The 25940-nt window shown below is 43.6% G+C and overlaps 1 protein-coding gene across 1 annotated transcript; it reads right to left on the bottom strand.

Annotated features, from left to right (window-relative positions):
• Positions 1-8429: 8429 nt before the first annotated feature.
• Positions 8430-18466, bottom strand: LOC139574806 (solute carrier family 25 member 48-like). Its single transcript, XM_071399708.1, has 7 exons — positions 18261-18466; positions 17394-17437; positions 16794-16865; positions 16007-16259; positions 15059-15349; positions 9925-10058; positions 8430-9185 (listed from the first exon to the last, which is right to left on the bottom strand). Exons 1-7 carry the CDS (start codon positions 18304-18306, stop codon positions 9081-9083), a joined length of 945 nt encoding a protein of 314 aa, XP_071255809.1. The 5' UTR covers positions 18307-18466; the 3' UTR covers positions 8430-9080.
• Positions 18467-25940: the final 7474 nt, after the last annotated feature.

Raw genomic sequence — 25940 nt, 5'->3', positions numbered from 1 at the left:
CCAGGCATGAAGTCATGTGCCTTTTACTGAGGAGTGGCTTCCGTCTGGCCACTCTCCCATAAAGGCCTGATTGGTGGACTGCTGCAGAGATGGCTGTCCTTCTGGAAGGTTCTTCCATCTCCACAGAGGAACTCTAGAGCTCTATCAGAGTGACCATCGGGTTCTTGGTCACCTCCCTGACCAAGGCCCTTCTCCCCCGATTGCTCAACGATGTTAGGATGAAACAGTCAGAGGTCACCAAGCGCAACATAGCTTCAGCGTGTAAATCAGCTAGAAAGATGTGTCGGCATCGAGTAATTGTCTCTGGCCCCCTCCCAGTTAGGGGGAGTGACGAGCTCTACAGCAGAGTCTCACAACTCAATCGCTGGTTGAAATCTGTTTTCTGCCCCTCCCAAAAGATAGAATTTGTAGATAATTGGCCCTCTTTCTGGAACTCACCCACAAACAGGACCAAGCCTGACCTGCTGAGGAGTGACGGACTCCATCCTAGCTGGAGGGGTGCTCTCATCTTATCTACCAACTTAGACAGGGCTCTAACTCCTCTAGCTCCACAATGAAATAGGGTGCAGGCCAGGCAGCAGGCTGTTAGCCAACCTGCCAGCTTAGTGGAGTCTGCCACTAGCATAGTCAGTGTAGTCAGCTCAGCTATCCCCATTGAGACTGTGTCTGTGCCTCGACCTAGGTTGGGCAAAACTAAACATGGCGGTGTACGCCTTAGCAATCTCATTAGGATAAAGACCTCCTCCATTCCTGCCATTATTGAAAGAGATCGTGATACCTCACATCTCAAAATAGGGTTACTTAATGTTAGATCCCTCACTTCAAAGGCAGTTATAGTCAATGAACTTATCACTGATCATAATCTTGATGTGATTGGCCTGACTGAAACATGGCTTAAGCCTGATGAATTTACTGTGTTAAATGAAGCCTCACCTCCTGGTTACACTAGTGACCATATCCCCCATGCATCCCGCAAAGGCGGAGGTGTTGCTAACATTTACGATAGCAAATTTCAATTTACAAAAAAAAAAGACGTTTTCGTCTTTTGAGCTTCTAGTCATGAAATCTATGCAGCCTACTCAATCACTTTTTATAGCTACTGTTTACAGGCCTCCTGGGCCATATACAGCGTTCCTCTCTGAGTTCCCTGAATTCCTATCGGACCTTGTAGTCATAGCAGATCATATTCTAATTTTTGGTGATTTTAATATTCATATGGAGAAGTCCACAGACCCACTCCAAAAGGCTTTCGGAGCCACCATCGACTCAGTGGATTTTGTCCAACATGTCTCTGGACCTACTCACTGTCACAGTCATACTCTGGACCTAGTTTTGTCCCATGGAATAAATGTTGTAGATCTTAATGTTTTTCCTCATAATCCTGGACTATCGGACCACCATTTTATTATGTTTGCAATCGCAACAAATAATCTGCTCAGACCCCAACCAAGGAGCATCAAAAGTCGTGCTATAAATTCTCAGACAACACAAAAAATCCTTGATGCCCTTCCAGACTCCTTCTGCCTACCCAAGGACGTCAGAGGACAAAAATCAGTTAACCACCTAACTGAGGAACTCAATTTAACCTTGCGCAATACCCTAGATGCAGTTGCACCCCTAAAAACGAAAAACATTTGTCATAAGAAACTAGCGCCCTGGTATACAGAAAATACCCGAGCTCTGAAGCAAGCTTCCAGAAAATTGGAACGGAAATGGCGCCACACCAAACTGGAAGTCTTCAGACTAGCTTGGAAAGACAGTACCGTGCAGTATCAAAGAGCCCTCACTGCTGCTCGATCATCCTACTTTTCCAACTTAATTGAGGAAAATAAGAACAATTCAAAATTTATTTTTGATACTGTTGCAAAGCTAACTAAAAAGCAGCATTCCCCAAGAGAGGATGGCTTTCACTTCAGCAGTAATAAATTCATGAACTTCTTTGAGGAAAAGATCATGATCATTAGAAAGCAAATTACGGACTCCTCTTTAAATCTGCGTATTCCTCCAGGGCTTAGCTGTCCTGGATCTGCACAGCTCTGCCAGGGCCTGGGATCGGGAGAGACACTTAAGTGTTTTAGTACTATATCTCTTGACACAATGATGAAAATAATCATGGCCTCTAAACCTTCAAGCTGCATACTGGATCCTATTCCAACTAAACTACTGAAAGAGGTGCTTCATGTGCTTGGCCCTCCTATGTTGAACATAATAAACGGCTCTCTATCCACCGGATGTGTACCAAACTCACTAAAAGTGGCAGTAATAAAGCCTCTCTTGAAAAAGCCAAACCTTGACCCAGAAAATATAAAAAACTATCGGCCTATATCGAATCTTCCATTCCTCTCAAACATTTTAGAAAAAGCTGTTGCACAGCAACTCACTGCCTTCCTGAAGACAAACAATGTATACGAAATGCTTCAGTCTGGTTTTAGACCCCATCATAGCACTGAGACTGCACTTGTGAAGGTGGTAAATGACCTTTTAATGGCGTCAGACCGAGGCTCTGCATCTGTCCTCGTGCTACTAGACCTTAGTGCTGCCTTTGACACCATCGATCACCACATTCTTTTGGAGAGACTGGAAACCCAAATTGGTCTACACGGACAAGTTCTGGCCTGGTTTAGATCTTATCTGTCGGAAAGATATCAGTTTGTCTCTGTGAATGGTTTGTCCTCTGACAAATCAACTGTACATTTCGGTGTTCCTCAAGGTTCCGTTTTAGGACCACTATTGTTTTCACTATATATTTTACCTCTTGGGGATGTTATTCGAAAACATAATGTTAACTTTCACTGCTATGCGGATGACACACAGCTGTACATTTCAATGAAACATGGTGAAGCCCCAAAATTGCCCTCGCTAGAAGCCTGTGTTTCAGACATAAGGAAGTGGATGGCTGAAAACTTTCTACTTTTCAACTCGGACAAAACAGAGATGCTTGTTCTAGGTCCCAAGAAACAAAGAGATCTTCTGTTAAGTCTGACAATTAATCTTGATGGTTGTAAAGTCGTCTCAAATAAAACTGTGAAGGACCTCGGCGTTACTCTTGACCCTGATCTCTCTTTTGACGAACATATCAAGACTGTTTCAAGGACAGCTTTTTTCCATCTACGTAACATTGCAAAAATCAGAAATTTTCTGTCCAAAAATGATGCAGAAAAATGTATCCATGCATTTGTTACTTCTAGGTTAGAATGCTCTACTTTCCGGCTACCCGGATAAAGCACTAAATAAACTTCAGTTAGTGCTAAATACGGCTGCTAGAATCCTGACTAGAACCAAGAAATTTGATCATATTACTCCAGTGCTAGCTTCCCTACACTGGCTTCCTGTTAAGGCAAGGGCTGATTTCAAGGTTTTACTGTTAACCTAAAGCGTTACATGGGCTTGCTCCTACCTATCTTTCCGAGTTGGTCCTGCCGTACATACCTACACGTACGCTACGGTCACAAGACGCAGGCCTCCTAATTGTCCCTAGAATTTCTAAGCAAACAGCTGGAGGCAGGGCTTTCTCCTATAGATCTCCATTTTTATGGAACGGTCTGCCTACCCATGTGAGAGACGCAGACTCGGTCTCAACCTTTAAGTCTTTACTGAAGACTTATCTCTTCAGTAGGTCATATGATTGAGTGTAGTCTGGCCCAGGAGTGTGAAGGTGAACGGAAAGGCTCTGGAGCAACGAACCGCCCTTGCTGTCTCTGCCTGGCCGGTTCCCCTCTCTCCACTGGGATTCTCTGCCTCTAACCCTATTACAGGGGCTGAGTCACTGGCTTACTGGTGCTCTTTCATGCCGTCCCTAGGAGGGGTGCGTCACTTGAGTGGGTTGAGTTACTGACATGATCTTCCTGTCTGGGTTGGCGCCCCCCCTTGGTTTGTGCTGTGGTGGAGATCTTTGTGGGCTATACTCGGCCTTGTCTCAGGATTGTAAGTTGGTGGTTGAAGATATCCCTCTAGTGGTGCGGGGGCTGTGCTTTGGCAAAGTGGGTGGGGTTATATCCTTCCTGTTTGGCCCTGTCCGGGGGTATCATCGGATGGGGCCACAGTGTCTCCTGACCCCTCCTGTCTCAGCCTCCAGTATTTATGCTGCAGTAGTTTATGTGTCGGGGGGCTAGGGTCAGTTGGTTATATCTGGAGTACTTCTCCTGTCTTATCCAGTGTCCTGTGTGAATTTAAGTATGCTCTCTCTAATTCTCTCCTTCTCTCTTTCTTTCTCTCTCTCGGAGGACCTGAGCCCTAGGACTATACGTCAGGACTACCGGGCATGATGACTCCTTGCTGTCCCCAGTCCACCTGGCCTTGCTGCTATTTCAGTTTCAACTGTTCTGCCTGCGGTTATGGAACCCCTACCTGTCCCAGACCTGCTGTTTTCAACTCTTAATGATCGGCTATGAAAAGCCAACTGACATTTATTCCTGATTATTATTTGACCATGCTTGTCACTTATGAACATTTTGAACATCTTGGCCATGTTCTGTTATAATCTCCACCCGGCACAGCCAGAAGAGGACTGGCCACCCCTCATAGCCTGGTTCCTCTCTAGGTTTCTTCCTAGGTTTTGGCCTTTCTAGGGAGGTGCTTCTACACCTGCATTGCTTGCTGTTTGGGGTTTTAGGCTGGGTTTCTGTACAGCACTTCGAGATATTAGCTGATGTACGAAGGGCTATATAAAATAAACTTGATTTGATTTGATTTAGAAACATCTCAAGGATGATCAATGGAAACAGGATGCACCTGAGCTCAATTTCGAGTCTCATAGCAAAGGGTCTGAATACTTGTGTAAATAACGTATTTTTGATTAATACATTTGCAAAAATTCTGAAACCCTTTTTTTTGCTTTGTCATTGTGGGGTATTGTGTGTAGATTGCTGAGGATTTTTTTTATTATTGTATTTATATTTATTGTATTTAATACATTTTAGAATAAGGCTGTAACCTAAAACAAAATGTGGAAAAGTCAAGGAGTCTGAATACTTTCTGAATGCACTGTACACGCACACACACATGCTAACACAATCGAGTACAGACTGCGGTCCTGGCTCGTACCATCTCTCTGTCTAAACCTGTCACAGATTCTGCTGACACACAGATTACAAAATTAATCTTTCACCTTTTATTTCCATTTTATTGCCTCTCGTATTGTTTTATGACTGTCCTCTTTGTGTCTTTGTCCAGTCCACAAGGCTACCATAAAACACAGATCACCATAGCTACAGCCTTTTGGCATGATGATAACTGAAACCACTGAGATATTACATTAATTCTTTCAGATATTAAACTAATCCTGATTGGAACTTCATCTGGTTGTCAGGGAAATATTTACCACAATGAAAATCATTAGATCAAATAGGGAGTTTCCCAAATGATGGGTAGAACAGTGTTTCCCAAACAGTAGGTCAATATAGACTGGTCCGGTCTGGTGTGTCCCAGCTTGTAATTTCTCTTGGATGCTTTCCTGAATGACCTGAAACCTCATACCCTTTTCACTACCGAGCTGAGCCAATCTGTACTGCCTGGTTACACATCCAGCCAATCTGTACTGCCTGGTTACCCATCCAGCCAATCTGTACTGCCTGGTTACACATCCAGCCAATCTGTACTGCCTGGTTACACATCCAGCCAATCTGTACTGCCTGGTTACACATCCAGCCAATCTGTACTGCCTGGTTACACATCCAGCCAATCTGTACTGCCTGGTTACACATCCAGCCAATCTGTACTGCCTGGTTACACATCCAGCCAATCTGTACTGCCTGGTTACACATCCAGCCAATCTGTACTGCCTGGTTACACATCCAGCCAATCTGTACTGCCTGGTTACACATCCAGCCAATCTGTACTGCCTGGTTACACATCCAGCCAATCTGTACTGCCTGGTTACACATCCAGCCAATCTGTACTGCCTGGTTACACATCCAGCCAATCTGTACTGCCTGGTTACACATCCAGCCAATCTGTACTGCCTGGTTACACATCCAGCCAATCTGTACTGCCTGGTTACACATCCAGCCAATCTGTACTGCCTGGTTACACATCCAGCCAATCTGTACTGCCTGGTTACACATCCAGCCAATCTGTACTGCCTGGTTACACATCCAGCCAATCTGTACTGCCTGGTTACCCATCCAGCCAATCTGTACTGCCTGGTTACACATCCAGCCAATCTGGACTGCCTGGTTACACATCCAGCCAATCTGTACTGCCTGGTTACACATCCAGCCAATCTGTACTGCCTGGTTACACATCCAGCCAATCTGTACTGCCTGGTTACCCATCCAGCCAATCTGTACTGCCTGGTTACCCATCCACCACAGTTGCTGGAACTATGCTCGAAAGGACAATGTAACCATAGGAAAGGACAATGTAATCTTACCTTTGTTTGGTGTTATAGAAATGTTAGTGGTCATACAGTAACACATCCTTAAAGACCACCTTAAAACCACCTTTATTGGCAACGTTTCCACCCAACCTGGGGACCTGACGAAGATCCATCCAACCTGGAGACCTGACGAAGATCCATCCAACCTGGAGACCTGACGAAGATCCATCCAACCTGGAGACCTGACGAAGATCCATCCAACCTGGAGACCTGACGAAGATCCATCCAACCAGGGGACCTGACGAAGGTCCATCCAACCTGGGGACCTGACGAAGATCCATCCAACCTGGGGACCTGACGAAGGTCCATCCAACCTGGGGACCTGACGAAGATCCATCCAACCTGGGGACCTGACGAAGGTCCACCCAACCTGGGGACCTGACGAAGGTCCACCCAACCTGGGGAAATAACGAAGATCCACCCTACCTGGTGACCTGACGAAGGTCCACCCAACCTGGGGACCTGACAAAGGTCCATCCAACCTGGGGACCTGACGAAGGTCCACCCAACCTGGGGAAATGACGAAGATCCACCCAACCAGGGGACCTGACGAAGATCCACCCAACCTGGGGACCTGAAGAAAATCCACCCAACCTGGGGAAATTACGAAGATCCACCCAACCTGGGGACCTGACAAAAATACACCCAACCTGGGGAAATGACGAAGATCCACCCAAGCTGGGGACCTGACGAAGACGAAGCTCCATCCAACCTGGGGACCTGACGAAGGTCCATCAACCTGGGGACCTGACGAAGGTCCATCCAACCTGGGGACCTGACGAAGATCCATCCAACCAGGGGACCTGACGAAGGTCCACCCAACCAGGGGACCTGACGAAGGTCCACCCAACCAGGGGACCTGACGAAGGTCCACCCAACCTGGGGACCTGACGAAGGTCCACCCAACCTGGGGACCTGACGAAGGTCCACCCAACCTGGGGACCTGACGAAGGTCCACCCAACCAGGGGACCTGACGAAGGTCCACCCAACCAGGGGACCTGACGAAGGTCCACCCAACCTGGGGACCTGACGAAAGTCCACCCAACCTGGGGACCTGACGAAGGTCCACCCAACCTGGGGACCAGACGAAGATCCATCCAACCTGGGGACCAGACGAAGATCCATCCAACCTGGGGACCAGACGAAGATCCATCCAACCTGGGGACCAGACAGAGAGAGACAGAGAGACAGACAGAGACAGACACAGAGAGACAGCCAGCCAGACAGACATATATATGTATGAAGTCTGAAAGAAAATAGAGAGCAATATTACATATAATTATTGTCCTCGAGGACAGTGGTTTTCAAACCTCTTCAGGGACTACAAGACGTTTTACAATTTAGTTGTAGCCCTGTCCTAGCGCCATTTAACCTAATCAAGGGCTTGGTATTCAGTTGAATCAGGTGTACTATATCTGTAACAGCTGAGGCTCCCAGAGGAGAGGTTGAAACCCCCTGCTCTAGGATAACAGCTGCTACAAGTTTGCCATCTAGAGAACAGTGCCATCTAGTGGAGGTTGTTTGCAGTCAACAGTTCATTCACAGAAATAGCAGATCCTTTACTGTACATCAGGCCAGGGTTTACCAAAAACAGTACCAAAACTTAATGATGAGTTGGTTATTTGAAATCAGCTGTGTAGTGATGGGGACAGGGGGCCCGGGATGGGGAGAGAGGGCCCGGGATGGGGAGAGAGGGCCCGGGATGGGGACAGGGGGCCCCGGGATGGGGACAGGGGGCCCGGGATGGGGACAGAGTTTTAAAAAACCCTGCATCAGTACAGTAGACAGTGTAAAGACAGATGTACAGAACACCCCGCCTCATGACTTTGTCAGCCACAGCCCTGAGATACGGTTCTTCAGAACTCTTCTTCATAAAATGTAAAATAAAAGATGTGCCCAGTAACAGGCGCCCAGTAACACGCGCCCAACATGGTGGGCCCTATAATGTTTTGTTTGTTTACTGTATTCACCCTGCCACTGCTCCATGTCAGTATCTTTAAGGTTATTGCACTCTGACCTTTAGAGAATTTTAAAGAAAGAAGAATACCATGATTAGATTTTAACAATACGTTTATTAGGTTTTCCAAGTAAAACTGTACAGAAACAGTATAACAAGAATTCCAAATAAACTCACATTAAAATAACCTTAAGTACAAATTATGAAAAAATTTAATAAAAATACGCCTCCTTGTGGAATTACATTTAATTTCTCTCAACCTTATTTACAAAGATAAAACACTTTAAAAAAAAAAACACTACTTAAAAGCCTGGCACCAACATATAATATATTGATTAATGTGCGCATCATCACTGAGGTTAGAACTGGTTGACTGCTGGGTACTAATAACTAGTTCATTTATGCAGTACAGTTAAAAACATGAAACATACCAACCGTATGTTTACTCTATATTATAGCACAACATATTTAAAATGTATGCATTTGTGAATTCATGTATGGCACTTTTAATAAGATATTTTCTTAACATAAGAAATTAGTATTTACAAATACATTGTATTATGGCAATAGTGGAGATAATTCTCAACTTGAAAATGTCAAGTCGCTCCCCACTTTCTTTCTGCAAGGATTTAAATGCTCTTCCAGGTGAAAACCTTGTGGGGGCGTTCAAGGACAAGAGGATAGCTGTCAAGATGATGTGTCATTCAGTGGACATATTGTACTGCATCATATTCCTGGTGTAGATACTAGAGACCCCTGAAGAACTGCAGAGAGAGTTCATAGCCCAGAAACATGGTGGCACTCATGGGGAAGCCTCGGATAGCATTCACTGAGGCTCCGCGGAAGAAGACCTGAAGAGAGAAAATAAATATACGTATTATTAAAAAAAAGGAATTAAATTAAACCTATGTTCATAATAGCCAACCAAACCAATATATAGCTGAAATCACATGGTTCAAGCCTATTTAAGCTTATTCAGACTTTTTCAGGCCAAGTGCCTATCGTGTTAATGATTGTCAGGTATTGATCAAAATGTCCCTTCTCTGTCTCTGTCTGCCAAAACACACTTGAACAAGAACACCGGTCTGATCCCTTGGAATGGGGGTGTGACACAACACTATCGACTTTTAACTATTTTGTTACATCACAAACTGACCAAAACATGTTTGAACTCCCTCTTAAGATAGGAACGACCTCGGTAGTTTGATAATAACTTTTCTTTGGAACAGATCTCGTCTCGCCCTTGTGAGTTTTACAGGACAGGTTGAGTTCACCTGAGTTGAACTTTTAAAACTGAAGGGACTAAAGCTTACAGCTACTAATACAGTCAGCAATGGTCTGTCGCCACAGAGCTACACCAAAACCACACATACAGGCTACTGTATTCCTTTTCAAATTAAATGTGCTGACGAATCAATCTTAAAATTGCTACACTCTGGGCTGGTTTCCCGTACAAAGATTAGTCATACGATTGGACAAAAAAAAAAAAGGCATGCTCAAGGAAGGATCTTCACTGAAAGTGCTGCTTAGTCCAGGTCTATAGGCTTAATCTGAGTCCGGGAAACAGCCCCTGTGTGTCTGTTTGCTTACATGTATCCCCTCGGTCTTGTAGCTCTGGACGATGCAGTGTACAATCCCTGTGTATTTCCTTGTGTGGAGGGCGTCAGCCTGTAGTCTGCTCTTCACCACGTCAGCTGGAGTAGCTGTGACCCACGAGATAGAACCTGTAGACACAAACATGTCAGGAGATTTACAGTTGTATTTTTAAATTTTTTAAAAACAGTTGATTACATTTTGGTAAACTTCATGTGATATCAAGATGTTTCTTCAAACACACTGAACAGGCAGTTTTAATTATTATTATTTTTTAAATGTGCTGAAGACACACTGCTAAAAAGTCACCTTTCAGTGGGAATGGAAGCTTTTTCCTTCTGTTTAATTCAATTTAAAATCTCCAAAACGGTCAAATGTCCTGTCGTTGTTGCTTTCCACACAAACCTTTTTTATTTGACCAAAAACCTCAGACCCCCACTTACTGAGAACTACCTGGAGGGTAAACTACCTGGAGGGTAAACTACCTGGAGGGTAAACTACCAGCATTTTGGTATCTTTCAAGGATTTTATGTAATCTATCACAAGACATCTCGTGGCCCTTTTTGGTACTATTTTACCTGGCCACATCTGTGATAATATGAAGTAATTAAATATGATGATTTTAAAATAAAAATTGAATGACAAGGCTGTACAATATTATCCTAAATATAAACCATCAATTTAGTGAATAACATTGGAAAGTGGGGTACCTAGTCCGTTATTCAACTGAAATGTGTCTTCCACATTTAACCCAGCGCCTCTGAATCAGAGAGGTACGGGTGGCTGCCTTAATCGACATCCACATCTTCGGCGCCCGGGGAACAGTGGGTTAACTGCCTTGCTCAGGGGCAGAATGACAGGTTTTTACCTTGTCAGCTCGGGGATTCCATCCAGCAACCTTCCGGTTACTAGTCCAACGCTCTAACCACTAGACTACCCGTCGCCCAACACTCTAACCACTAGGCTACCCGCCGCCCAACACTCTAACCACTAGGCTACCCGCCGCCCAACACTCTAACCACTAGGCTACCCGCCGCCCAACACTCTAACCACTAGGCTACCCGCCGCCCAACACTCTAACCACTAGGCTACCCGCCGCCCAACACTCTAACCACTAGGCTACCCGCCGCCCAACACTCTAACCACTAGGCTACCCGCCGCCCAACACTCTAACCACTAGACTACCCGCCGCCCAACACTCTAACCACTAGGCTACCCGCCGCCCAACACTCTAACCACTAGGCTACCCGCCGCCCAACACTCTAACCACTAGGCTACCTGCCGCCCAACACTCTAACCACTAGGCTACCTGCCGCCCAACACTCTAACCACTAGGCTACCTGCCGCCCAACACTCTAACCACTAGGCTACCTGCCGCCCAACACTCTAACCACTAGGCTACCTGCCGCCCAACACTCTAACCACTAGGCTACCTGCCGCCCAACACTCTAACCACTAGGCTACCTGCCGCCCAACACTAACCACTAGGCTACCTGCCGCCCAACACTCTAACCACTAGGCTTCCTGCCGCCCAACACTCTAACCACTAGGCTTCCTGCCTCACCATGGTGTTTATTATGGGGGTTTCAGCATGAAATATATATTTTTATTTTTTATTAACACTCTTTTTACTATGTCAGTAGGATTTGGTTGTCAATGTTTTGGCGTCAAACTGGCAGCAGTTGGATGTCAATAGTTGGAAGAGTTAATTGAAAATAATGCCATTGTTGATTAGATGCTTTTTCATTAATTAAGCTTGAACCACATGGTCTAATAAAAATATAAAAATAAACACCTTTCTCAAATATTCAAACGGAAGGAAGTGGTCATAATTAAGAGTTCTCTGTGGTTTGAGTGTCACTGTCATCTCAAAAAGTGTCTATTTGATAATGCTAATGTTTCAAACGCCCTTTTTGCATGAAAACTAGTGAAATGTTGGCGCCGCCATCAGGTTACCATCTAGCTGAGGTCTCAAATGTCATTCAGACTATGGAGTATTGACGGAACAAAAAGGGTGGAAGAACTCACTTTAACCTGCATTGGCTAATCAAAACCTAACATAGAGTAGTCCTGACTATATACGTATACATTTTGTAAAAGTTATTCAACTATAAAATTACCAAAATTACGATAGATTAACAGAAAATCTATGGCAATTACCAAAATTACTGAAGATTCCGGTAACCTTGGTAACAACCAGTAGCTTTGCAACTCTACTGAGAACTGAATCATCCCACATTTCATCAGGATCTCTGTGTCAAAAGGAAATGTTTTATTAGTCAATACAGCTCCATGCTGTTTACTGGGATGACGTGTCAAATCAGTTGCTTACTCAGCTATACCTCTAGTGTCAGTGGAAAGGAGTAGACTAAAATCAGTTGCTTACTTAGCTATACCTCTAGTGTCAGATGAAAGGAGTAGACTAAAATCAGTTGCTTACTCAGCTATACCTCTAGTGTCAGTGGAAAGGAGTAGACTAAAATCAGAGGTCATTCAACTCATGAACTAATCAGATTTGTCTTGGACCTATTACATCTGTCCATTGCAGTCTTTATCACAGCAGACTGTTGGGTGAGTCAGACCATGTCATCATTTACGGGTCACAATCTGCTGGGTGGCTGTGTGAAGTAGGTCAATAATTGCATAATCAAAGAACGAGGTTTGGAAATGCTTTCCCTGGAACTTGACCTTTTAGCAGTGATGCCATCACATCAATAAGATGCAGCAGGCAGCTGAGCAAAGCAACTGCCCAAAGATGCTGGGGTGCAGTGGAGGCTGCTGAGGGGAGGACGGCTCGTGGTAATGGCTGGAACGGAGCAAATGGAATGGCATGTGTTTTGACGCATTTGATACCATTCCATTGGTTCCGCTCCAGCCATTACCACGAGCCCATCCTGCCTTAATTAAAGGTGCCACCAACCTCCTGTGGTCTACAGCATAAACTAAGGAGGCAGATGAGGGCTAACCAAGGATTTAATCAAACTATGTTACTCACAATTTGAGTAATCCATTGGATTACAGTACTAACTACTTTTATTGTCATGTAATCAGTAACTGTAAGTCATTCTCAAGATGGCATCATAAAATGGCATAAAGTAATGGCAAAGTTTTTATAGGTTTATAGGTGGTAGACAAGGTGAAGACAACTATTCAGCTTTGGACTTGACCCTAAGACTGTAAAGGTGCCGTTCTACGAAATGAGTGCCTTTTGTGTACCTTTTGATATTTTTTAGTAGAAATTGTTCACAAATATTGAATTTTAAAAGCTTGTTATATTAAATAAAGTCCCCTTTAATATAGACCACACGGAGAATTAAAATCAATCTCATTTTGAATACGAAAAAAGGCTTGCTAAAGCGCATAAAATTCTTCATTTTGACGTGTCCCTCCGTGTACTACAGCCTACAGTTCTAACGGAACGCTCCTTAGCAGATAACCCGAAGGAACGTTTTTATTTGCATAGCTAGACTACATTTTCCGCCAAGTTCACATAGCAGCAACATAACAATTCCTGCATAAATGATGATTCCAATGGGTTTAGCCATTAGTTTAGAGCAAGGTGATAGCATGGTGATAGCAACCAGGGCCAGAAATACATATGAGGACACCGAGGTCCAGACCTTTGTAATTATAAAAACCTAATAAAAAAATATATTTTGTTCAAAATAAATGAAGTCAATTATGGGTTAACATGTAAATATTTCTCCCAGTGTTGATCAAAGCTCAGTACAATTAAATTATTGATCTGACAGTTCTAATCATGCCTGCCTCTCTGCAAATGAGTGGAAACATGAACAGTGTCTTGTTCGTTATGATCACCTGCGTCTCTGTGAACGAGTGGAAACATGAACATTGCCTTGTTCGTTATGATCACCGGCGTCTCTTGGATTTGTGTGCCGGATTTGCAGCACATTCCCCACTCTCTAAAGCGGCTGGAGGCGTCCGCATACTTCCCAACCAAAACAGTTCGGAAGAGTTTGTGCATATATTATGATGCCATTTTGTGACGTTTTAGTTAATTTTGGACTTCGGTAAGGGGTTTTTCAGTTATTCGGGTACACACCATTTTTTCTTGATGCATGCAGGAGGAAGCAGAGAAGAAAGACAGAGAGAGGAAGCAAGCAGAGAGAGGTTAGTCCAGTGGTTGCCAAACTTGGGGTCGGGGCCCCATGTGGGGTCCCCTGAGAAAATCTGTACTATTGTTATCAAACAAGTTATGAACCTAAAAAAATATGATATGTTTCAATATCTTCCCTATAGGCCGACATTAAAATGCTATCAACATGCAAACAGTTTTAAAAATGTCCTACATTTTCCTTTCTACCAGTGGTTGTTCGTCCACTGAAGTTTATAGTTTACCCATTACCCACCTTTTACCACTGATTATACAAAATTGTAAGTAATTTTCTAATAATGAATGTGATAATACAAATCATCTGTGTGCTTCATTGATATCTGGTTGTGCGGAGCTTGATTAGTAATGCCTAGGAATACAAATGTGAATGCTATGTATTTAAAAAGAAAAATAGATACTGTATTTATGTAAAAAGTTGATGATTTTTATGCAATTCATCATTACAACTGACTGAACAGTCACTGATGCTACGTGTCAGTGTGAATCATTTCTCATATTTCCCCCCTGTTTCAGGGGTATAACATTACAATTGTTTAGCTAATAGGCTACATGCTTGTAGATGGACTGAGGTGAATGAAGCTATAGCAACAAGGTGATAATGGCTGGGGTCATTTTGGCTTGTTGTTGCTGTTCTCCAAAAAGCATTTAAAAAAATGTCTTTAAATTGTATAGAAATGCAGTAAATAAGCTTCAACTTTCAAAAAAATTCCTGAAAGGAGGGAAAGGCGGGTGGGTGGGTCTCCCCCATCCGGACCTCACTAAAACTCAAACCCTGGTTACGGTCCTGCTAGCAAAGTCAGGATTGTGATTTTGATTTATGCATGGGCCCAATAACCCTCCACCAATACATTCTCTGGCCTAGTGGAAACCAAAACGAGGCCACGGTTTCAACAGAACACTCCTTTATCTGACCTAAAGGCTCATTTCTATTTGCTTCAACCAAGCACAACTAGCAACAGTAACATTACCATTCATCCCTAAACACCTTCCAGTTACCTGCCAGTCCTCCAGACACCCATATAGAACAGGGATGAGGTGATGACCTCCCTTCAGAGGATAGCCAGCGACGGAACAACGCGTAGGGGATGAAGTACAGCGTGTACCCAGGGACGTCTCTCAGGATCATGGCCCCGGCCCCTCTGTAAAGCCCCCGGATCCCCTCAGTCTGCAGTATGGAGCAGATGCAGTGGATGGGCCCTCTGTAGGTCGGCTGGCCCTGGAGAGTCATGGAGCGCACAGCGATGTTACCGTTCCCGTTTCCGGTCGTCCCGGCAAGGTTCAGGTTCTCTAAAATACACAAGGAAACAAACAATAAAGATCAGACTGTATTTGACTTTATTGGCCGCTCATGCTGAAAGAGGATAGTTTGGATTAAGGTTCAATCTTATGTGGAAGGAGGCTTTACCTATATACCAGAACAACAGGTGATGGTGAAGATTTAACCCATGTATTATGCTCTATACTGTAGGCACCATAAAGATCCATGGGGCAACACACAAGGACGTGTGGTGCGTCGCCATATAAAAAAGGAGCAGCAATTTCCGTTTTCAAAACAGTGACTGATCACTGATGTAGGACATTGACATGTGATTATGACACCTTTTAGTTTATCAACCTTTAAGTGAGCTGGTTACAATCCACGGGATTTATCATCTCAAGCTAGCTCGTCTGAGTTGCTGTTGTGAAATAGGAATGGCAGTTGAAAGACTGATGGGGCTCTGAACCTGAATAGGCAAATGATAAGTTTTATGTGGTTCCTTGAATTGTCAACTATTCTAGACCTCTGAGTAAAGTCCCACTAAAATGAGCTTTCTAAACCCATGAGTACTATAGACACTGTACCTTCTAGAAAGGTCTAAAAGGATAGTTATACTAAAGGAAATACCTGCTAAAATAATTACCTTCTAGACGGGTCTAGAATGTTGTGTTGGTATTTGACTTTACCTGCTAAACAGGGCAGAGTCTGCATCTGCAGTCTGATCTTAACCAGGTCGACCGGAGCGCCGAGTCCCACTGACATCAGCCCTGTCAACATGCTGGCCAGGGTCAGGTCCAACATGTCACACGGCTGCCTCTCGTCACCATGGCGGAACTTGCTTATAACCCTCTGTGTGTTGTTGAAGAACCCAAACACCACTGAGTTATACACGGTGATGCTGGCCAGCGGGAAGGAGAGACCCTTGAAGAAGCCAGCGACCTAGGATGAAGAAAAATACAAATGAGACGTTGTTATGCAACAGTGTGTTCTGCAGAAGGTCTGCATCCCAGTATACCATTTGGAATTTGGCAACTGAAAGCTTTTTCCCCCCCCACCCCCCTGCCAGAGAGAGGCTACATAGGGAGTATTCACAGCAAGGCTCAAGGATATTTGTTCAAACAAAAGCACAGTTGCTTCAAAAGTAAAAACAAATATTTCCAGAACTGGTACAGCTAGGCCTACGGTATAATCTACAGATAAGAGTTTGTCAAATGAATTTAGGATGTTATAATTAACTTTTAGAGTAGTTGTCGAGGTTGACACTTATGTCCAAGGCCTCCGCAAGGAAACCATACCAATACCATGACGACAAATGGATTATCATGCAAAATATTATCCCATGGTCTCCTATGGATTACAATGGGACAATACAAAATGTCTCCGCACGATTGACTAAGTTGCTTTGGGTAAAAGTGTCTGCTTAAATGCTATATATTTACATTGAGACTACAAGAGCAGTGACATATCACTTACAGTTTCCTTTCTGTAGATTTGGAGGACACAGTGGAGGGTGTTCTTGTATCCTTTCCCAGCTTGCAGACGAGTCTGTTGTGTAAAAATCATAGAATGGGAAATGTTAAGAACTTCAACATTCCTCCTACATAAAACAATGGCTAACACAATCTACAACATGTAGGCTAGGTGATGTGTGGTCACTCATGTTAATGTTACTGCAGGTCTATAGCCTACTAAATGGTAACTGTGTATGTGTAGATAAACTATTATTACATGTTTGGTAAAAACCCAAGGTTTGACATTAAGGGTTGATCTATTGCCTAGAGCTAGTGAACTGAACAGTTGGGCAAGTTGAGCCTGCTCTGGGGTTGCCCCCATTGATCTGTCTGGTTCCCCTCCATTGTTTAAATGAAAGAGACAATTGCCTTTCAGACCTTAATGTCAATCCCTGATTTAAACCTCATCGGACAGTTTCCTGGAAAACCAATTAAGCCTAGTCCTGAAACTCAAGATAAACAGAGAATCTACATTGAACGTGCATTTTAGTCCAGGACTAGGCTTGATCAGTGTCTGGGAAACCAGTCCTTTACGTGTTGAACTGTGTGTCCTCATATGTACCTTGACTGTGTCCAGCGGATGACCGACAATAACACTGGAAGCTCCTATTGGAAAAACAGATGGAAGCCACGTTTAGGAGGAGTAAGGAGGGACGGATGGATAGAGAGAGAAAGAGAGTGAGAAAGAGAGAGGGGGAGAGTTAATATATAATGTTGTTTCAGTGGCACCCTGCCTAGAACATCCAACCCTCCTCAGACAATAGAACTACAGTACCACAGATTTCAGGGCAAATACAAGAGAGAACAGAAAGAATCATATCCCGGCCAGACAGCCAAACACTACCACTGCTTAGGGATCATTCTGACTCAACATTTGCAATAACAAAACTTAGTCCGATAATGTTAATAACTACAGTAGGCTGCCTATAGGCGAATAACAGGCAACGAAGAGTTTTTCACAGTTAACAGCATTCCACAGATACAGTATCATTGTGCAACTACTATGCCCCTACTGTCCGTTTCATGGTAGCGCGCCTTGCAGAAGTAGAATATAGAAAAGGAGAAAACTCGAAAATAAACTCGAGAATAAATAGTCAAACAAGTAGAACTGGTTATTTAATTATTAACTACATTTTGATTGGATGTTAAATGTTGAGTGTTTGATCAAAATGACCAAGTGTCCAGCGCTATGTGGGCAATTCGATTTGGAAAATCTGCGCATGTTCCAATTATTCATACATCTACTTTTTTTCTAATTGAACATAGACTAGATATAGGCCTACATAGCAAATGTATTCAAATTAAAACAAATTATGATAAACAAAATCGATATGCAATAGTCCAATACTGCTCTAATCCCAAACTCATCCTCACATAAAACATTTAATTCTACGGGTAATTGACTAGTTCAAAAATAACGGACACTCACCTCCAATCCAACCTGCAAGGAAGTCATCTAAGCGAAAACAATTCATTTCTGATTGATATTAATTATTTTCTTCTGTCACTAGTCACCGGTGAACAGAAATCTTAAGTGTTAGGAATTCAACGTTGATACAGACACGCCGGGTAGGATATTTGAGAAGCAAAGTAACAAAAACGTGACTTTCCTAGCATCTATGTAAACCTCCAGATAGGTATAGGAGGGTCTGTAATAAACATAAAAACAGGGATTGGGCGTCTCTACACCAATCAGCATCTAGGATTTATGTGTGACACTTGCCGTTTGATAAACAATGGGCAAATTTGTTTTGATGGCCCGGTGCCCCGGCCGAGTGGACAATTTGTTAACGTCCACTGGAAAAGTAGGGAATGTACCAACTACTCTGAACCGGGGCACAGGGCCATGAAGCGGTTCAAGCCGTTCTAAATAGTTTTTGCGTTTGGGAAGAAAATAATATCATAAATACTGTAAACCAAGAGGAATGGCGATGCAAACAAAATATAAACTTCATTGGCCACTTACATAATTATCCACATGGAGGGAGATTGATGCATAAAGCCAGAATTTTAGTACAAATGCATAATGGAAATGTGGTCTAGGCTTTATCATATCACAAAACATTTACTTTATCAACTTATTTGGGCAAAACAAATAAACTCCATAAACGTTGTGCAACATAACAAAATAAATAAGACAAATGCTATTTTCATATTTAAAAGGCTATATACCAATCTAACCATATATATTGTGAAAGAGGAGATAACATGGGTTTAGACACACCCTAGAGGTATTGCGTAGAAAACACACAGATAGCACTCAAAGATAAGAAACCATTACACTGCAGGATGGAAAATTACAATAAAAAAATGGTGCCAGAAGTGTTAGCGACAGATTTTCTGTTTGCCTGCACCTCTGGACTTCAAGACTCATTCAGAGAAAAGTGTTACTATAAAAACCTACACTTTTATTATCATTTGCATTTAGTGAAAGTATTCAGAACACTTGACTTATTCCACATGTTTTACATTTTTGGTTGAGATAGAAACTTGAATTCAACATGAACATATTCATTATAACTTGTAGTTTCCATTTGAAATCAATCAAAACCTTTAAACCCTAGGCCAATATTATGTAGTGTCCATTTTCTGTTGAACCCTGGGTTGAACTGAAACAATATCTGTTGATGACTTCTCTAATGCTCTACAGGCCTAAATATCATAATTGAGGAAAAATGTATAAAATATGGTCACATTTATTTGCTGTGTTTTTTAATTTTTTATTTAACTAGGCAAATCAGTTAACCCTTGTGTTGTATTAAGGGTAAACAATGACCCGCCACTATGTTTAACAGCAGAGAAAACCCCCTAAATGAGGACTTTTCCGAGAGTGACCCCAACATTAGAAAAAGTGAAACATCGCCTTTGTTCATATTTCCATGCAAGCTGTACACCACCAGGGTACAAAGACTGTCTTAGGGTCATTTTTGAAAGACACACACACACACACACACACACACACACACACACACACACACACACACACACACACACACACACACACACACACACACACACACACACACATTGACAAATTGAGATTCTGTGTGCTACTGATTGAATTCAGACAAAAATATAACTTTATTGTGCATGTGCATCATCTCCCCTCCACGACCCCTCCACGACCCCACACACACGACTCAAGTTCACAGACTAAATAAACAACATTTCAGACAAAATAAACAACATTTCAGACAAAATAAATATTTTTTGAAAATAATTGTTTACTAATGGAGAATGCAGTCAGAGGCTATAAAGATGGTGCAGATGACAGTCCCCCCAGTTCTCTCTTTGCTGAAGCCATGAGGGCACGTTTCAGTTCCCAACAGGTCGTAGATATGATTTTTTCAGATGTCCAGGAGGAACAAGAGAACAATGATTTAGAAGAGGAGGTGGTATCTGAAGAAGAAGATTGGGAAGAATACAACCCAGAGCACGATGCATCATCTTCAGATGAAGAAGAAATCCCCAAGCTGAAAAATAGAAATTTTTGTCAAAGAACAGCAAAATAACATGGTCCTTGTCACCATATGACAACCAGGGCAGAATGGCAGCAGAACATGTCATAAGGATGACCCCAGGGACCACAAGTTTCCCTTTCCCAGGACATCGCCTCAACATTCTACATGTTCATCACAACAGCCATCGAAAAAATCATTCTGGAGATGACAAATTTGGAGGGTTTCCGTAAATATGGAGACACCTGGAAAAGGATGGATGAGATTGACCTGCGTGCCTACATAGGGCTGCTAATCTTAGCGGGTTTGTTTATGTCCCGAGGCGAGGTAACATGTAGTCTCTCTGGGATGCAGAGAGTGGAAGGGTGATTTTCCGTGCCACGATGCCACGGAAAGTCTTTCACACTTTCTCAAGAATGCTACGATTTGATAACCGTGAGACAAGACCTGCAAGACGTGTGAGAGACAAACTGGCAGCCATAAGAGATGTCTGGGAGAAGTGGGTGGAGCGTCTGCCATACCTCTACAACCCTGGGCCTGAAGTCACAGTGGATGAGCAACTGGTTCCATTCAGAGGTACATTTTTATTTTCATATCTGTAATGTGATTTTCATTGTTCATTTTATTATGTATTGCTGTAATATCATTGATTTATGTGATTGTTTTCTGTGACACTAATACTAATTACTGATAGTAATCTCTTTTGTCAAAAGGTCGCTGTCCTTTCCGGCAGTATACGCCCAGCAAGCCAGCAAAGTATGGCATCAAGATATGGGTGGCCTGTGACGCACAATCCAGCTACTCTTGGAAGATGCAAGTCTACACAGGGAAGCCGACCGGTGGAGGCCCGGAGAAGAACCAGGGGATGCAGATTGTGAATGATGTTATAGATGTACTGAGGGAGCACAATGTCACGTGTGACAATTTCTTCACCTCTTATGAACTCAGCCAGCAGCTCCTGAAGAGGAAGACCACCATGGTTGGCACAGTTAGAAAGAACAAGCCTGAGCTTCCCCCTGTACTCCTTGCAACAAGGGGGAGAGAGGCTTTCTCATCAAAGTTTGCCTTCACCCCCACCACCACTCTAGTTTCTTACCTCCCAAAGAGGAACAAGAATGTGGTCCTCCTGAGCACACTGCACAAAGCGGCTGAGATCAGTGATCGTGAGGACAGGAAGCCAGCCATCATCCTGGACTACAACCACAACAAAGGAGACGTGGACAACCTGTACAAGGTGATTGGAACTTACAGCTGCAGGAGGATGACTGCCCGCTGGCCCCTGGTCATCTTCCATAACATCATTGATGTGTCCTCATACAATGCCTTCGTGATATGGAACAAGATCAACCCTAACTGGATGCCTGATAAGCGGAACAAGAGGAGGGTGTTCCTGGAGCAGCTGGGAAAGGCACTTGTAACACCACACATTCAAAGAAGGGTCCACCTCCCCCGCACAGCAGCCTCTGCAGTGCTTGTGAAAGCTGTCCAGGGGGCTGAATCTTGTCCTGATCCACCTGAGGCTGCAGCTGGGGCGGGCAAGAGGAGGAGATGCCAATTCTGACCCCCAAAGAAGGACTGTAAAACAAATACTATGTGCTGCACATGTGAAATACATCTGCAAAGTCCATGCACACACACACATGCATACTGTCCTACATGTGCTAATTAGAGTTGATTGATTTATGTTACTCACATTTTTGTTTTGTATCCATTATCTTATTTTATTGTTATTTATTGTTGTTGTTTATACACCTTGTGGGTGGGGGCAATGATTAAAAAAATGGGATTAGACTAGTATTTTGTCATTGAATTGCTCATTGTACAGTATATAAGAATATATCACTATGTTGCCAATAAAGTTCAAGACTGTTATTGTTTCCCTTCAATAAAATGCATTCAAAACTACTTTCTGCACATTTCTGCTACTTTCTTAGGCTGTACAAGTGATCTCTCTTGCTAAAAAAAGTAATGTTCACACCTATACAGTACCTTTAGCAATAATAACAATAATAATAAACCTCTACATTAGTAAAGAAAACAATTATGACAAGTGTGTTGTAATAAAAATGACTGGTGTCCACTGATTAAATGCTGTCTTTCTGCATTGTGAAGAGGAAAAACCCAGATATTCACCGAGTTTGTGATGAATGACAAGTTGTTTCTTTTTTTTCATTTTTTTTTTTCATTTTTTTTTTCAATTTAAAGTTTTATTAAGTTTTCAAACAACCAACCAAACACATTCCACATTCACAGATGTGACAGACTTAAAAAAAATAAAAATAATAATAATAATAATAAAAAATAAAAAAATGTTATATATATATATATACATATATACATACCTACATATACATACATACACACATACACACAAATAATAATTATAACAAAATTTAAAATGTAGAACTTGCAGCAGCACTATCAAGGTTCTTATTTGCTATTTCCAGCCTTAGCTGAGATGACGAGCCAATGATTCGTTTTTAGATTTTACAGCACCTTACACAACACGCATCTGCTCACCTTCCCGATCCCCCCATTCACTCTGTCCAATTTGAGATATAGTGGAGTAGTGGAGACCAGAGTCTATCAAACTTGGGCTGTCTCTTGTGGAGGTCATAAGTGAGCTTTTCAAGAGGGAGAAAGTCAACAATCTGGTCAATCCACATTTTAAATGTAGGAGAGGTACTAGAGGCCCACAATAGAAGGATACATTTCTTAGCAAAGTATGTAATGGTCATGAGCAAATTTTCTCTGTCAGGATCAAGAACAAAGTCCTGCTGGGCATTAAGAAGATAGAGACACGGGGTCATATCAAACTGTACATCTAGTATTTTCTGTGCAGCAGTATGTATAGATTGCCAAAATCTGTCAATCTCTCTACAGCTCCAAAATACATGCATATAGGTTCCACTTTCAGAGGTACATCTTTTACAGTTAGGAGAAATGTCTGTTTTCATTTTATGGAGTCTCAAGGGAGTGTAATAAAATTTGTACAAAAATTTGTAATTCGATTCTTTCATTTTTACATTAGTAGAGGAGCAGTATACCCTGTCGCAAACCTCCGCCCATAACTCATCACTGATAGTCAGACCAAGGTCCTTTCCCCAGATTATTTTCAAAGGAGTAAAGGAGGAGCCTCCTTTCTCAGAAAGGAGTCTATAGATATTGTCATGTTTTGTCATTGATTATCATGTCTTGTCCCTGTGCTTCCCTCTGCTGGTCTTATTAGGTTCTTTCCCTCTTTCTATCCCTCTCTCTCCTCCTCCCTCTCTCCCTCTCCCGCTCTCTCTCTCTATCGTTCCGTTCCTGCTCCCAGCTGTTTCTCATTCTCCTAACGACCTCATTTACTCTTTCACACCTGTCCCCTATTTTGCCCTCTGATTAGAGTCCCTATTTCTCCCTCTGTTTTCCGCTTCTGTCCTTGTCGGATTCTTGTTTGATGTTTGCTGTTCTGTCCTTGTTCCGCCCTGTCGTGTTTTTGCCTTCTTCAGATGCTGCGTGTGAGCAGGTGTCTATGTCAGCTACGGCCTGTGCCTTCCTGAAGCGACCTGCAGTCTGTGGTCGCGTCTCCAGTCGTTCCTCTCTACTGACGAGAGGATTTCAGTTTCCTGTTTTGGATTTACCTTTGATAATATCCAGGAGAATCATTGTTTGTTTAATACTGGAATAAAGACTCTGTTTCTATTACGTCGCTTTTGGGTCCTCATTCACCAGCATAACAGAAGAATCCGACCAAGATGGACCCAGCGACTATGGATTCTCTCAACACTGCCGTCGAGTTCCAGGGAGCAATGCTCGGCAGACACGAGCAGGAATTGTTTGCTGCTCGTCATGCCGTTGAGACCCTGGCCGCTCAGGTCTCCGATCTCTCTGGACAGTTTCAGAGTCTTCGTCTCGTGCCACCTGCTACTTCCTGGTCTTCCGAGTCTCCGGAACCTAGGGTTAATAACCCACCATGTTACTCTGGGCAGCCCACTGAGTGTCGCTCCTTTCTCACCCAGTGTGATATTGTGTTCTCTCTCCAGCCCAACACGTACTCAAGAGAGAGAGCTCGGATCGCTTACGTCATATCACTCCTTACTGGTCGGGCTCGGGAGTGGGGCACAGCTATCTGGGAGGCAAGGGCTGAGTGTTCTAACGATTATCAGAACTTTAAAGAGGAGATGATACGGGTTTTTGATCGTTCAGTTTTTGGGAAGGAGGCTTCCAGGGCCCTGGCTTCCCTATGTCAAGGTGATCGATCCATAACGGATTACTCTATAGAGTTTCGCACTCTTGCTGCCTCCAGTGACTGGAACGAGCCGGCGTTGCTCGCTCGTTTTCTGGAGGGACTCCACGCTGAGGTTAAGGATGAGATTCTCTCCCGGGAGGTTCCTTCCAGCGTGGACTCTTTGATTGCACTCGCCATCCGCATAGAACGACGGGTAGATCTTCGTCACCGAGCTCGTGGAGGAGAGCTCGCGTTAACGGTGTTTCCCCTCTCCGCTTCTCAACCATCTCCTCCCACCGGCTCAGAGACTGAGCCCATGCAGCTGGGAGGTATTCGCATCTCGACTAAGGAGAGGGAACGGAGAATCACCAACCGCCTTTGCCTCTATTGCGGTTCTGCTGGACATTTTGTCATGTCATGTCCAGTAAAAGCCAGAGCTCATCAGTAAGCGGAGGGCTACTGGTGAGCGCTACTACTCAAGTCTCTCCATCAAGATCCTGTACTACCTTGTCGGTCCATCTACGCTGGACCGGTTCGGCTGCTTCCTGCAGTGCCTTGATAGACTCTGGGGCTGAGGGTTGTTTTATGGACGAAGCATGGGCTCGGAAACATGACATTCCTCTCAGACAGTTAGGGAAGCCCACGCCCATGTTCGCCTTAGATGGTAGTCCTCTCCCCAGTATCAGATGTGAGACACTACCTTTAACCCTCACAGTATCTGGTAACCACAGTGAGACCATTTCCTTTTTGATTTTTCGTTCACCTTTTACACCTGTTGTTTTGGGTCATCCCTGGCTAGTATGTCATAATCCTTCTATTAATTGGTCTAGTAATTCTATCCTATCCTGGAACGTTTCTTGTCATGTGAAGTGTTTAATGTCTGCTATCCCTCCTGTTTCTTCTGTCCCCTCTACTCAGGAGGAACCTGGTGATTTGACAGGAGTGCCGGAGGAATATCATGATCTACGCACGGTCTTCAGTCGGTCCAGAGCCAACTCTCTTCCTCCTCACCGGTCGTATGATTGTTGTATTGATCTCCTTCCGGGGACCACTCCCCCTCGGGGTAGACTATACTCTCTGTCGGCTCCCGAACGTAAGGCTCTCGAGGATTATCTGTCTGTTTCTCTCGACGCCGGTACCGTGGTGCCTTCTTCCTCTCCCGCCGGAGCGGGGTTTTTCTTTGTTAAGAAGAAGGACGGTACTCTGCGCCCCTGCGTGGATTATCGAGGGCTGAATGACATAACGGTTAAGAATCGTTATCCGCTTCCCCTTATGTCGTCAGCCTTCGAGATTCTGCAGGGAGCCAGGTTCTTTACTAAGTTGGACCTTCGTAACGCTTACCATCTCGTACGCATCAGAGAGGGGGACGAGTGGAAAACGGCGTTTAACACTCCGTTAGGGCATTTTGAATACCGGGTTCTGCCGTTCGGTCTCGCTAATG

This window comes from Salvelinus alpinus, chromosome 4 (genome assembly GCF_045679555.1).
Source record: "Salvelinus alpinus chromosome 4, SLU_Salpinus.1, whole genome shotgun sequence".
Classification (NCBI taxonomy): domain Eukaryota; kingdom Metazoa; phylum Chordata; class Actinopteri; order Salmoniformes; family Salmonidae; genus Salvelinus; species Salvelinus alpinus.
Note: the sequence above shows the minus strand (reverse complement) of the source record. Positions and strands in the feature narration are given on the sequence as shown.